Genomic DNA, 12303 nt, shown 5'->3' on the forward strand with positions numbered 1-12303 from the left:
ACTCTGCATTTTATTAGGAGGATTGTGCCAATATGCAGCTCGCTGCGTGAATGCATGTTGATCCGCCTCTGAGCCGGGAACGTTAAAGTACTCTGTTCCCTTGAAGATGTCTGGAGAAAAGCCACAGCTTGCATGCTAGTGTTTCTGCGTTTTATTGTGGGATTTCGGTATGAAAGCGGTTGTCTTTCGGATTATGCTCGCTCATGAGTTCAAGCGAGCAAGGGTACGAGCGCACACCTGGTTGCAATCTTAGAACCGCACCACTAGTGGCTGCTGAAAACTACATAATGCCCCTTTAAGAAAATATAACATGCTCACAATGCTGTGTGGACAGGTTTAAACAGTGGATAGTTGGGAATTTTTGACAGCTATCATACCAAGAGTAAACATCTGGATTCAAGGCTGATTCCTGTTAATGAAAAAATGCTTCGATTGGTCCTGATCTCAATTATATGTATGGGTTGGTTCAAGGTATCCTTGCTTTGCTTTCTTTTGAGGGTGTTTATCATTAAAGGCTTTCTTTTGTGAAATCTAGGCCTCACATACAGTAGCTTATTATCCATTACCCTGTTATGTGTCGTTGCGGTGTGGAACATATAATTATGTTTACATGGAACATGAATTCATAGCCTTCATGGTTCCTACACAGTGGTGTGAGCAAGTACACCAGCAGGTCACAAAATAAGATGCTGCCAGTAGACTCTCAGCATTAGGTGAGTGCAGTGTGAGCAGTAATTAACAACAATGTTAAGCAAGCCAAAGCTTAAGCTGCACTGACATTTCACTTAAGTAAGGACTACACACACAACCAAACTCTCAGCACTGATTCAACCTGAAACCAAAACCTCTGGTTCCCTTTACAAAATCAGTCTTGTTAGTACTGTTATTTTTGAGGTAGCTGTGTTCTATGCAAAATTATTAGCTTCACAAAGCCTAAAACAGAATAAATTTTTCCAATTAATAATAAGAACTAATAAAGATTTTCTCTGTTTGCATTTCCAGAATTGAAATGTCCAACTCCCACCAGGAGGAAACGATCTAACACTATCATGGAGGTCAGAACTACATTAGGTAAGAATTACAAATTTAAATGTTATAATGTTATAACCACTAGCGGTTGTGTTTATAGTCATATTTTATGAATGAATAAAAATAATATTTCCCTCATTAAAACATAAATAAAAATAACGTTATTTGTATTGCACTTTTCTAAAAACACTATTTACAGGGCCTTTAAATATAGTGATTCTATTAAGAACAGATCAAAACTTTAGAATGGATTTAAAAGATAAAACAGATTTCCTCAGGCAGGCCATTCCAAATTACAGGCACCTTAATAGAGAATTCACATTCACCTATAGTGTAGAGCCTGGACTGTGGAAAAACCAAAATGCCCTGGCCTGTGGAACTCAGGATGCATTCCAGCTCATGAAGAGTTAAAAGTTCAGCAATATAATTAGGGGTAGACTTTTCTGCTAAGTAATCAGTAGGATCTTGAAAACAATCCTAAATCTTACTGGCTGGCTATGTTTAGTGCCAGTGTAAAATCTAGCTACAGCATTCTGAATAAGCTGGAGAATTGAGACTGATTTTTAACTGAGCTTGATTTTTGATGTTTCTGAGTTGAAGGAAGCAGGATTGCATAATTCTCTTTACATGCTCATCTAAAGTCAGATAACTGTCAAAAGCACACCTAGGTTCGTGGCTACAGGCTTTATATCAAATGAATAAGTCCCCTACATAATGTACAAAAAGATGTTTTGTGTTGGGCTTCCCAAATAAGAATATTTAAGTTGTGCTTATAATTCAACTAAGGAAGGCTTTTGGACATCCCACATTTATGTCCATGAGACAGTTTCTGAGAGTATTGACGCAGTTGGGATCATTATATCTTAAGGTTTGATGTAACTGTGTGTGTGTGTGTTTGCAGCATAGCTGTGAAAAGAAACATAATGCTTACAAATTACATCGATCAGCCATAACATTATGAACACTGACAGTTGAAGTGAAAAACATTGATTACCGTGGCGCCTGTCAGTGGGTGGGGTGCATTAGGCAGCAAGTGAACATTTTGTTAGAAGCAAGAAAAATGGGCAAGCATAAGGATTTGAGCGACTTTGACGAGTGCCAAATTGTGATTTTTGTGGAAAAAGTCAGAATCAGCTTTATTGCTAGGTATGTGTACATATACGAGGAATTTGACTCTGGATTGTACATTGCTCACTCATACAAAAATACAAAACTTCAGTATATACAATACAAACATACACGCTATGAACAAAAACAATATAGACATATTGACAAATAGTGCAGTGATCAGAGTACAAAGGATGCAGGTGTATGTACATGTCGGAGGTGTATGTGATATACAGGTATATATACATGCATACATGTACACATGTACACAGTACAATGAAGCGCAGTGCAAAGGATGCTGGAATAAATAAGTATAAGTGTTTTGTGCAGGAGTTATGACTTGAGGTAGGTGGATTTGGTATACAGTATCTACAATATGACAATAAAACGGTATGAACAGCACTGAAATACAGAATGGTGAATAAATAAGTGTTAGCCAGTAAACAGGTGGCTGATTAGAGACAGAGTTTACTGGGTTATTGAACAAGAATTGTTCCTGACACTGTGAGTCAGAAATCAGCTGTTCATCAGAGTGATGGCTTGTGGGAAGATACTGTTCCTAAGTCTGTTGGTTTTGGCATACAGTGCTCTGTAGCGCCTACCAGAGGTGAGATGGGGTGAGATGGATCTGCAGTGATGCTTCCTGCCCGTTTCCTGACTCTGGAAATGTATAAGTCCTGAATGGAGGGCAGGTTGGCACCGATTATCTTTTCTGCAGTCCTGACTGTCCGTTGTAGTCTGCTCCTCTCCTTTTTGGTGGCAGATCCAAAACAGACAGTGATGGACGTGCAGAGAACAGACTGGATGATGGCTGTGTAAAAGTGGATCAGCAGCTACTTAGGCAGGTTGAGCTTCCTGAGCTGGCGCAAGAAGTACATCCTCTGCTAGGCCTTCTTGATGATGGTGTCCGTGTTGGGCTCCCACTTCAGGTCCTGGGATATAGTGGAACCCAGAAACCTGAAGGATTCCACAGCAGACACAGGACCGTTGAGTATGGTGACAGGGGACAGAGTGGGGGGGCTCCTCCTGAAGTCCACGGTCATCTCCACAGTTTTGAGCGTGTTAAGCTCCAGGTTGTTCTGACCGCACCAGAGAGCCAGCTGATCAACTGACTCATCACCGTCCCGGATGAGGCCGATGACCATTCAGGAGTTTGACAGATGGGTCTCCTGAGGTGCAGTTGTTGGTGTAGAGGGAGAAGAGCAATGGGGAGAGCACGCACCCTGGTGGGCGCCAGTGCTAATAGTCCGGGTGCTGGATGTGATGTTCCCCAGCCTCACTTGCTGACTGTCAGGAAGTTTGTGATCCACTGACAGGTGGAGGCTGGCACAGTGAGCTGGGTGAGTCTGGTGCTGAGGATGTCCGGGATGATGGTGTTGAACGCTGAGCTGAAGTCCACAAACAGGATCCTAGCATATGTCCCTGGAGAGTCGAGGTGTTGCAGGATGTGATGCAGACCCAAGTTGACAGCATCTTCCACTGACCTCTTAGCCCTGTAGGCAAACTGCAGGGGTCCAGCAAGGGCCCTTTAATGTGCTTCAGGTGGGCCAACACCAGTCTTTCAAAGGACTTCATGACTACTGTTGTCAGGGCGACGGGCCTGTAGTCATTTAGTCCAGAGATGGAGGGTTATTTGGGGACCGTGATGACCGTGGGGCGTTTGAAGCAGGAGGGAACTACACACAGCTCCAGTGATCTGTTCTGAGTGAAGATGGGGGCCAGCTGGTCTGCACAGATTTTCAGGCAGGATGGAGACACACCGTCGGGGCCAGGAGCCTTCCTGATCTTCTGCCTTTGCAAGAGATGGCTCACTTCCTCTTCACAGATCTTCAGTGCAGGTGAGTGGTCAGAGAGGGGGGGTGGCAGTGTGTCAGAGGGGGACGTGCCTGTTTGAAGAAGGTGTTGGAGCCAGGGAGAGGTGTGACTGTGGGCTTTTCAAACCTACAATAAAAGCCATTCAGCTCGTCTGCCAGTTGTTGAGTACCAGCAGTGTTGGGGGATGGTCTCTTGTTGTTGGTGAGTGTCTCTCCACACTGACGCAGGGTCGTTGGCTGCAAAGCTGTTATTTAGTTTTTCAGCGTAGCATCTCTTTGCTGCTTTGACCTCCTTAGTCAGAGTGTTCCTGAGTTTTTGCTGTGAACCAGGGTTTTAGTCGGCACACACATGTCCTCACAAAAACTGATGTAAGATGTCACAGTGTCAGTTAGTTCGTCCAGGTCAGTGGCTGCAGCCTCAAAAACACTCCAGTTAGTGCAGTCAAAGCAGGCCTGTAACTCCAGCTTTGACTCGTTGGTCCATCTTTTCATAGTCTTTACAACAGGTTTAGGAGATTTCAGTTTTTGCCTGTATGTTGGGAGAAGATGCACCAGACAGTAATCAGAGAGTCCCAAGGCTGCACGGGGAACAGAGCGATAGGCGTCCTTTAATGTTGTGTAGCAGTGGTCCAGTGTATTAGTGTCCCTGGTGGGACACTTAATATGCTGTCTGTACTTTGGGAGTTTGTCACTGCTGGTTCTGATAGAAAGGTGTCAGAACACACAGTGAATACACAGTTGAGTCCATGCCTCAACGGGTCAGGGCTGTTTTAGCGGCAAATGGGAGTCCTACATTATGACCGACAGTTGGCCATAAAGTTATGGCAAAATGGCGTATATGGCCTAATGCAAGCATGTAGAGCAGGGGCTCTTAACCTTTCTGGCATTCTGAACCCTTTTTGAGGTTGAAAATATTTTGCTACATCTGCATTCTCTTAGCAAAGACCAAGTTGTGTCATTGAGCCACGGAAGAGTTTGAGGTTGGGTTAAAATGAGTTACTATCTCGTCAGTGCCCCTATTATGACAGACACTGTAAATCACAGTGGGTGGCAAGGAAAGCCTCAGAGAATTTGGTTGCAGAGGTTACATTAAATATGCGAGAACTGAGTGAAGAGGACGGCTTTGAAATATATGTTGCAAGCCAATTGAGAGTACAAATTCAAGAGGTTTCGCCCTTTACATGAGTAGACTTATTAACACATTAAGTTAGGTTAAAAGACTCAGTGAGCTGCATTGCCAGGAATCTGGCTTGGACACAAGAGTAGATCTGAGACATTGCTGGTGAGTTAAAGGGATTTATTAACAAACAACAGAAAGAATAATGCAGGGATGGAGACAGGTTGGCAAGTGATGTGGAGTTTGGGTTTGTACTCCAAAATTTAGGCGAATAGTTGGGCTTATCTGGCTGTAGCTGTCCGTAGGATGTGTGCAATGTCACTTATCCATGAATGACTGAGCTTCATCCAAAGAGAAAAATAAACACACAAGAATATAGGTGTTAAAATCACAATGTTAAAATTACAATTTGGTAGTATTAAGGTACAATGAAAGACCTGAGAATTCCTGGATGCCATCTTGGTTCAGTTTAGCGGATCTGTAGACTAGGACACAAAAGCAAAGGAGCCTTACAGTATACCAGAAAACTCACTGCTTCAAAGGTGTTTAAAGTGTGGCTTCAATCAATAAAGTGCAATCACTTACATTCAACCAAGTTTCAGTAATAAATTAGTTACTAAAAGATTGGTGGGAGTGTACGACTTATATTGCTGTTAGCTGAAACTGATTTTACCTGGTAATTTACCTGGTAACAGGAACTTGATGGGGAGGAACTATGGGACTGTTTTTTGATAGGCCAAGCACTGTGTAGAGTTAAGGTTACTTGGCCCCTGATTGTGTAAGATTAAACAAAATGTGTTACCAGCCAACATTTGTGAGACATGGTGGTCCACCATCCCTTTTAAATTAAGCAATCATTAAAAACTGGGGCTGCACAATTAATCTAAACACAATCATGTGTCAAGTGCGATTACATAACCTCAAAAAGGGTGCGATTTAATAAAGCAGAAAAAATGTGTGTGCCTCTTTTCTGCCTGTGCTGCAGTCTACTCATTATCTCCGCTCACACCGGGCTCTCGCATGTGCTTCTAAAAACAGATACATGTAATCAGAAAAATTATTTATGAGCAGTGTGCGAGTAACGTTTAAGACAACAACCTACCATAACCCCCTCCCCGCCCTGCTGCTAATCGTTCAAAACATAGTCGGACTTGTCACCGGAGCACAGAGAGAAATGCCCGTGGGCCGGTTGCTCAGCGTCGTTGGTAGCTGAAGTGGTCAGACAGAAGAAAACAGGGAGAAGATAAGGAAGGTTTGTGTTTGGCTTGCAGGACATTTAACGTTAGCTGTACTGGTGCCTTTTGTTGTTCAACATGTTCAACTTTCCATAAAGCCAACATGCTTGTCAGTGTCATTTTTCATCAACCGACCAATCACAGCCCGGATGGGGTGGGACATTAAAAAAGTTTGATGTGCTACACCAAATCTTTAAATGTTGAACAATATCATTATTACAAATTAGTACTTAGCATTAACAAATTAGAGACCAATGTAGAGCCTTTTGCTTGCACAGGGATTTAATGAATAAAAATGAGCCACAGAAATTAAACTGTTGTAACTGTATTTATTATTCAACTAGTGGTAAAATAGTATACTGTTATATGAAATTACAATAATGTAGTGATATTCTATTAACTGAACATTATAATTTATTTACTTTATTTAATGTTATAACATTATACTAATACACTCAGGTATACTAGCTCCTCCTTCAGGTTATGGATAGTGTCTCTGCAGTGGACAGATGTAGATTTAGCCAGGATGCCAGTGTGCCAATATTTGCTCCTTCTAACCGCCTCCTCTGTAGAGCAACACAATTGGAATTTCCTTAATGAATGATAAAGTGCCAATAGACTATTATATTCTATTTTTGAACATATTTATTCAGCTGTAACAGGGTGAAATGAAGGTGGCAATAACTGAAGATGATAATATGTATTAAACAGAAAATACACAGTTTACTCATGGACCTATGATTGTAAAGTCCAGTCTTTAGAGATACGTGGTTCTAACCAGATAGCAATACTACAAACATCTGATGATCTTATAAAATGTGAACCTTTTACTGGACAGTAAGTGCTTTTACTTTTCATGCATTAAGGAAATGTTACGAATAATACTTTTTCTTAAATAAGGTTTTGAATGAAGGACTTTTTACTTGTCCTGGAGTATTTTTACAATTTCATATTAGTACTTTTACTTAAGTAAAGAAACTTAAGTACTACTTCCTCCACAATTCCCTAAAGAAATCGTCGACCACAACGCATTGATTAGAGGGAGAAAAACGACTTTGCACTGGGTCTCTGATTATACAGACTTCTTGCTGTCACGCCAATGTATTTATATTTTTGACCCTGTATGTATAATTTTTGATCTATTTTGATTAAAGAAATACCCAAATGATTTTTAAAAAATTAAATATGTATGTTGTACAATCATTTTGCCCCAGAAAAAAGAACAGGTCAAAGAAATCATTGAAAGTCCAATCTTGCCATGATATTCATTTCCACGATGAGTACAATATATTTAAACTGACCGCATCTGTATGTTTTCTCGGTTTTGGTGGGTGTGTCAGAGGTGTTACCCAATCAGCAGCTACGTGTACATAAAAATGCAGTGAAGTGCAGTACCAAAGGCCGGTTCAGTTTAAATAAACGTTTTGCTACATTTGCCAGCCGTGAACTTGGCCCTGGTGTTCCCCAGAAAGTCTGCCAATAATCTTCATAATTGTTTTCACCTGCAACTTCTCCCTCTGCAACCCAATTTAACTGGCACCACCCTGAAGAGACATGCCTTACAGTTTGAAAACCTCTGCTTTGGATAGCCCAGAAAAACCATTGGTGTTAAACAGATCAATATTCAGAATGCCACACATAAAAATAATATTCCATTTATATTCTTTTAAATACAAAAATGCTTTTGTATTTCTCCAAAATGTTTTAATTACGTTTTAAATCTCACCTCTCCCCTTTCAAGTGAGTCAATATAAAGAAAAAAAAACAACGTGACTGCTGTTTGGATGGCATGAAGGACACCCCCCTGTCATATAATTGTGAGAGGCGCAGCGAGTACATCATTGACGGTCCAGCGTGTGTTGAAGCCTTTCTGCACTGCTGCAAGGAGATGGAAAGTCAGCGAGCTGAGAGGAAGCATGACAGCCTCCTACTGGCACGCAGTAAGATGGGGACAAGGGATGGAGGGAAAGGCAGCATTGGTTACTTTTATTAGTCACACTGGTAAATTGGGAAGTTGCCACCCAGTGAAAAATACTTACTAATTTTTTTTTTTTTTTTACAAATGACACTTAGGTGAGGATGTTACGAGTTACATGGACAGCAATGAATTTAATTCTCGCACAAACTTTCCTGAAAGTTGGCAGTGGACACATATCAAACTGCCTGCTTGCCCTCAACAAACACCAAACTGGTGAGTCAACTAAAACACAAAAAATACAGAGATAAATGAAGTGATTCCTGAGAACTAGTTTAGTCAGCCAAATTCAGTCTGCCTTTATACCCACATGGTGTACTCCTCTCACTAAAGCATATATCTAGCGTACCCTTTAAATCATGGTGAGGTACTTGAGACATTTTTCTGCCGTGCCTTCTGCAACACAGATCACCTGAAACTATGCTGATGACTGTTGTTTATATACTGTAGCATCCAACATTCACAAAAGTTTCCATGTGAGTTGGTTGACTAAACTTCATTCATGACACCACTAAAATCTTAAAATGAAAGACTGCTCTTGTGTATTTCAGTGACACCACATCAAATGAGACAACATTCCCTTTGAGAGACTCAATCACAACCTGGCTGTTCACTGGCATCAGTCTTTCAAGAACTCACGGTGAGGACACCCACAGATGCTAATCTCTAATCTCTTATCATGATCCATACTTTTCTTTTGCTCTTGTTTGATTGTCCATTCATCTTTAAGGTATCTGTGTTGGCGAACCATTAGAGGTAATTGTGCGAAAGGACTTCTTTATTGATCTCAGGATGCCTTACTCTGCTGTCCGTGGAGAGCAGTTGGAAATTAAGGCAATACTCCACAACTACAGTCCAGATCCTATCTACGTAAGTCTGAGCTATTCTTTTCATATGTTTCAGGACAGAACACTTTCAACATAGCCAGGGGCATGTCTGGGGGGTGGCATTGGGTGGCATGTGGCACCTGTGAAATCTGATAGGCCACAGCAGGGGCTCTCCGTGCCTCTCAAGTGTCTAATGACCCCTCTCATATTTGTAAAATTTTCCAGAAAAGATTATCAAAATCATATTTTAAATGTGTCATTGTGCGCTGTCACTAAGAGGATCATGTTTTCATATGTATGAAAGGGGCTGTCACCTGTTACAGTTAAAGTAGATATAAGCAGTGGAGACTGAAATATTAACGGAATTCTATTTTGACATGTGATTTATCAAAGGTCACTCAGATACATATTTTGAATACTTCGTCGAGAGGGAGTGTGTGTATACAAGAGAGGTATTCAAGGCTTGGATGCCTATAACTATTTTCATTCCGGGAAAGTTAAAAGCATCCTAACTTACACGAAAGGAAATTTGTCATTTACGTGGAAATCGAAGCAGGTCACTCTACTCCGCCTGGATCTTTGCGACAAAGTCTGGTGAAGTCCAGAGCAGGTGTGTAGTCATGTGGGAACGATTTTGGTTACTGTGGAGCAGTGTGTCCAGGATGGACCGATCACGTCACGGTTGACTAATCAGACAGAATGCGCTAAACTTAATCTTGTAGGCGTTTTACTAGAGATCCCAGTTTCTTCTCCAGTAAAGCCAGTTTCCCCTTCAATTCAATGTTTTCATTGTGTAGCACGTCAGCCATTGACAGATTTGTACCCACAACAGTGTATCCTTCTTGAGGGTCAGCATGGGTGACCTCTATGGAAGGTGAATCGATGGACTCAACCAGAGAAGGACGATACTGTCTCCTCTGGTAACGCTCCAACTTCTGGGAACCATCAGTGGTGTTTTTGTGTGCGAATATTGATTGAACATAATCTGGGTGGCATGAGTCCACTGATAGCACACCTAAAATTAAACAAAAGACAGAAACAGTTCATCCATATCTATTGTGGTTACATGTACATTCCTCTGTAAAAAGTGCGTACTTTTATGATATTGCTTAAAAACCACGATTATATGAGACATAAACTGGGGCTTGTGGGCAGCATAGCCTGCTGGCTGGGATGGGCGGTATACTGATACATGTATTAAAATCGTTTTAATTTGATGGCACTCATAAAATGGTTTGTTACTTGTATGAAAATAGTATTGTGGTCAGTATTTTTGTATTTTAAAAATACAGAAAACACTTCCCCCAAGAACGCTCAGCATAGCAAGTAAAGTGATATGTATTGTGGTTGCTGTATTTAGTATGTATTTAGATACTGTTACATCCTGAGTATTTTGTGTCTTTTACGTTGTTCATCTTGCTAAGTTACAACAGAAAATACTCAGGCAATGTAACGCTGTCACATCAGTTTGAAACCGGAATCACAATGATTCAAGTGTAGTTAAAGTGTAGGCTATATTTTACTTTATACAATGCTACTATCAATTTAATTAGCAAATGTACTGTATAACTATTACAGGCTTGTTACTTATTATGAGTTTGTTACTTGAAATGAAGTGAGTGCTACAGAGCCTTGAATTCTTGCCTGGCTGCCAAGCCTCTCCACACAGTGGTGATTCAGGCTCACCGTCTCCCCTCTTCTTTAGGAAACCGTAACATTTTTAAATAAAATGTATAGGAGTACATATAATATATGAGTACGTATAGTACACTCATCTTAATTACATTTAATCAGGCACCGCCATTGCCCAAGTGTATCTGCTGCAGGTTTATCAAGTGTAACTAATATCAAAATCAATATTTTTCCATTTTGGTTTTAAAACAGAGAAACAAAAACCGATGTCTGTTTTTTTGTTTCTGTTTATTTGTTTTGGTTTTAAAACAGACAAACCAAAAAACAACTCTTTTTTTTGATTCAGTTTTGAAACTAAGTAATCAAAGAACGCTTTTGTTAAGTATTTAGCACCGCTGCTCCACCTTCAACTCTATGCCTTTAAACACTGTGTCCGCCCCTCAGTCCATGTGAAGCCACTTATTTGAGTTTCCTCGTCTTTTCTCTCCTGAACACAGTCACTCTGTTACAGTAACGTTAACTTACCTAGCCAAATCTAACAGTGCTTGTTTGGCAAGTTTAACGAACATTGCATAACATCAGCTAACTGACGAGATGGACCATTACTTTCCAGCTTGTAACAGACGCCTTTTGTTTCCAAGTATATAATCCTAAATTACTCTACTTCTCTAATATGTTTTGACTTCTGTTCATGTAAAACCTTAGCATACACTCATTTTATCTTAGTATTGTTAGCACAGCTTGGCATTGCTTAAAGCTTGCTGATTAGCTAGTTAAATAGCTAAGCTAACATCTTGACCATTACCTTTCTTTGTTGGTTTCTCTTTTTCAAGGTGCGTGTGGATCTGATTGAGAATCAGGCTGTGTGCAGTTCAGCTTCTAGGCGTGGGAGGTATCGTCAGGACAACGTTGAAATTGGGAGCCAAACCACACGGTCTATACCCTATGTCATTATTCCCATGAAGTTAGGACAACTCCACATTGAAGTCAAAGCAGCTGTTAAAAACAAATTGTTCACTGATGGAATCAGGAAGAATCTGCTGGTGGTGGTAAGAGAAACAGAATCGTACAGTCAGCTTGGAGCTTGGTATGCCATATTAAAGCTGTCTCCTGTTGTGGTGCAAATATTAAAGCTGTAACTATGTTGTAAAATATTTGCTTGAAAATAGTAGTGATTCCAGATAGGTGTAATTGTTGTTTTCCAGCCTGAAGGAATACTGACAAAATCTCTGAAGACTATAACCCTTGACCCTGCAAAGAAAGGCATAGGTGAGTTCAGCAGTTTAGGAACTGCAGTAAACACAGAAAATTTGCCTGTTTTTTCATTTGCTAATACTCTAACTTGAAAACTCTTTCTAACTTTAGATGGCAAACAAGAGGAAATAATTAACAGTGAAATTCCTCAAAAAGATTTGGTTCCAAACACACCTACTAGCACAGAGATCTCCGTGACAGGTGAGATTACTTTTTTTCCAGCTGTTATCTGATACACGTGCCTGAACAATGAACTCTGTATTATTAATTGTGGCAAAGGACCAGTTTTTCCTGATTAAAAATGACCTGTTTT

General features: G+C 40.6%; 1 protein-coding gene across 1 annotated transcript; it reads left to right on the forward strand.

The window, feature by feature from the left end:
- Window positions 1-922: 922 nt before the first annotated feature.
- LOC119894651 (complement C3-like) lies at window positions 923-12191 on the forward strand (the record flags this gene model as incomplete). Its single annotated transcript, XM_038707316.1, is given in 8 exon segments — window positions 923-1071; window positions 8044-8242; window positions 8376-8493; window positions 8829-8917; window positions 9008-9147; window positions 11570-11785; window positions 11942-12005; window positions 12102-12191. Coding segments are annotated over 7 exon segments (868 nt in total), but the record flags the coding sequence as incomplete, so codon positions are not given.
- Between the last annotated feature and the right edge of the window lie 112 nt (window positions 12192-12303).

The sequence above is a fragment of the Micropterus salmoides genome, unplaced genomic scaffold, assembly GCF_014851395.1.
Source record: "Micropterus salmoides isolate LMB-PRFRI ecotype aquatic unplaced genomic scaffold, ASM1485139v1 Ms_hic_scaffold_823, whole genome shotgun sequence".
NCBI classification, from domain to species: Eukaryota; Metazoa; Chordata; class Actinopteri; order Centrarchiformes; family Centrarchidae; genus Micropterus; species Micropterus salmoides.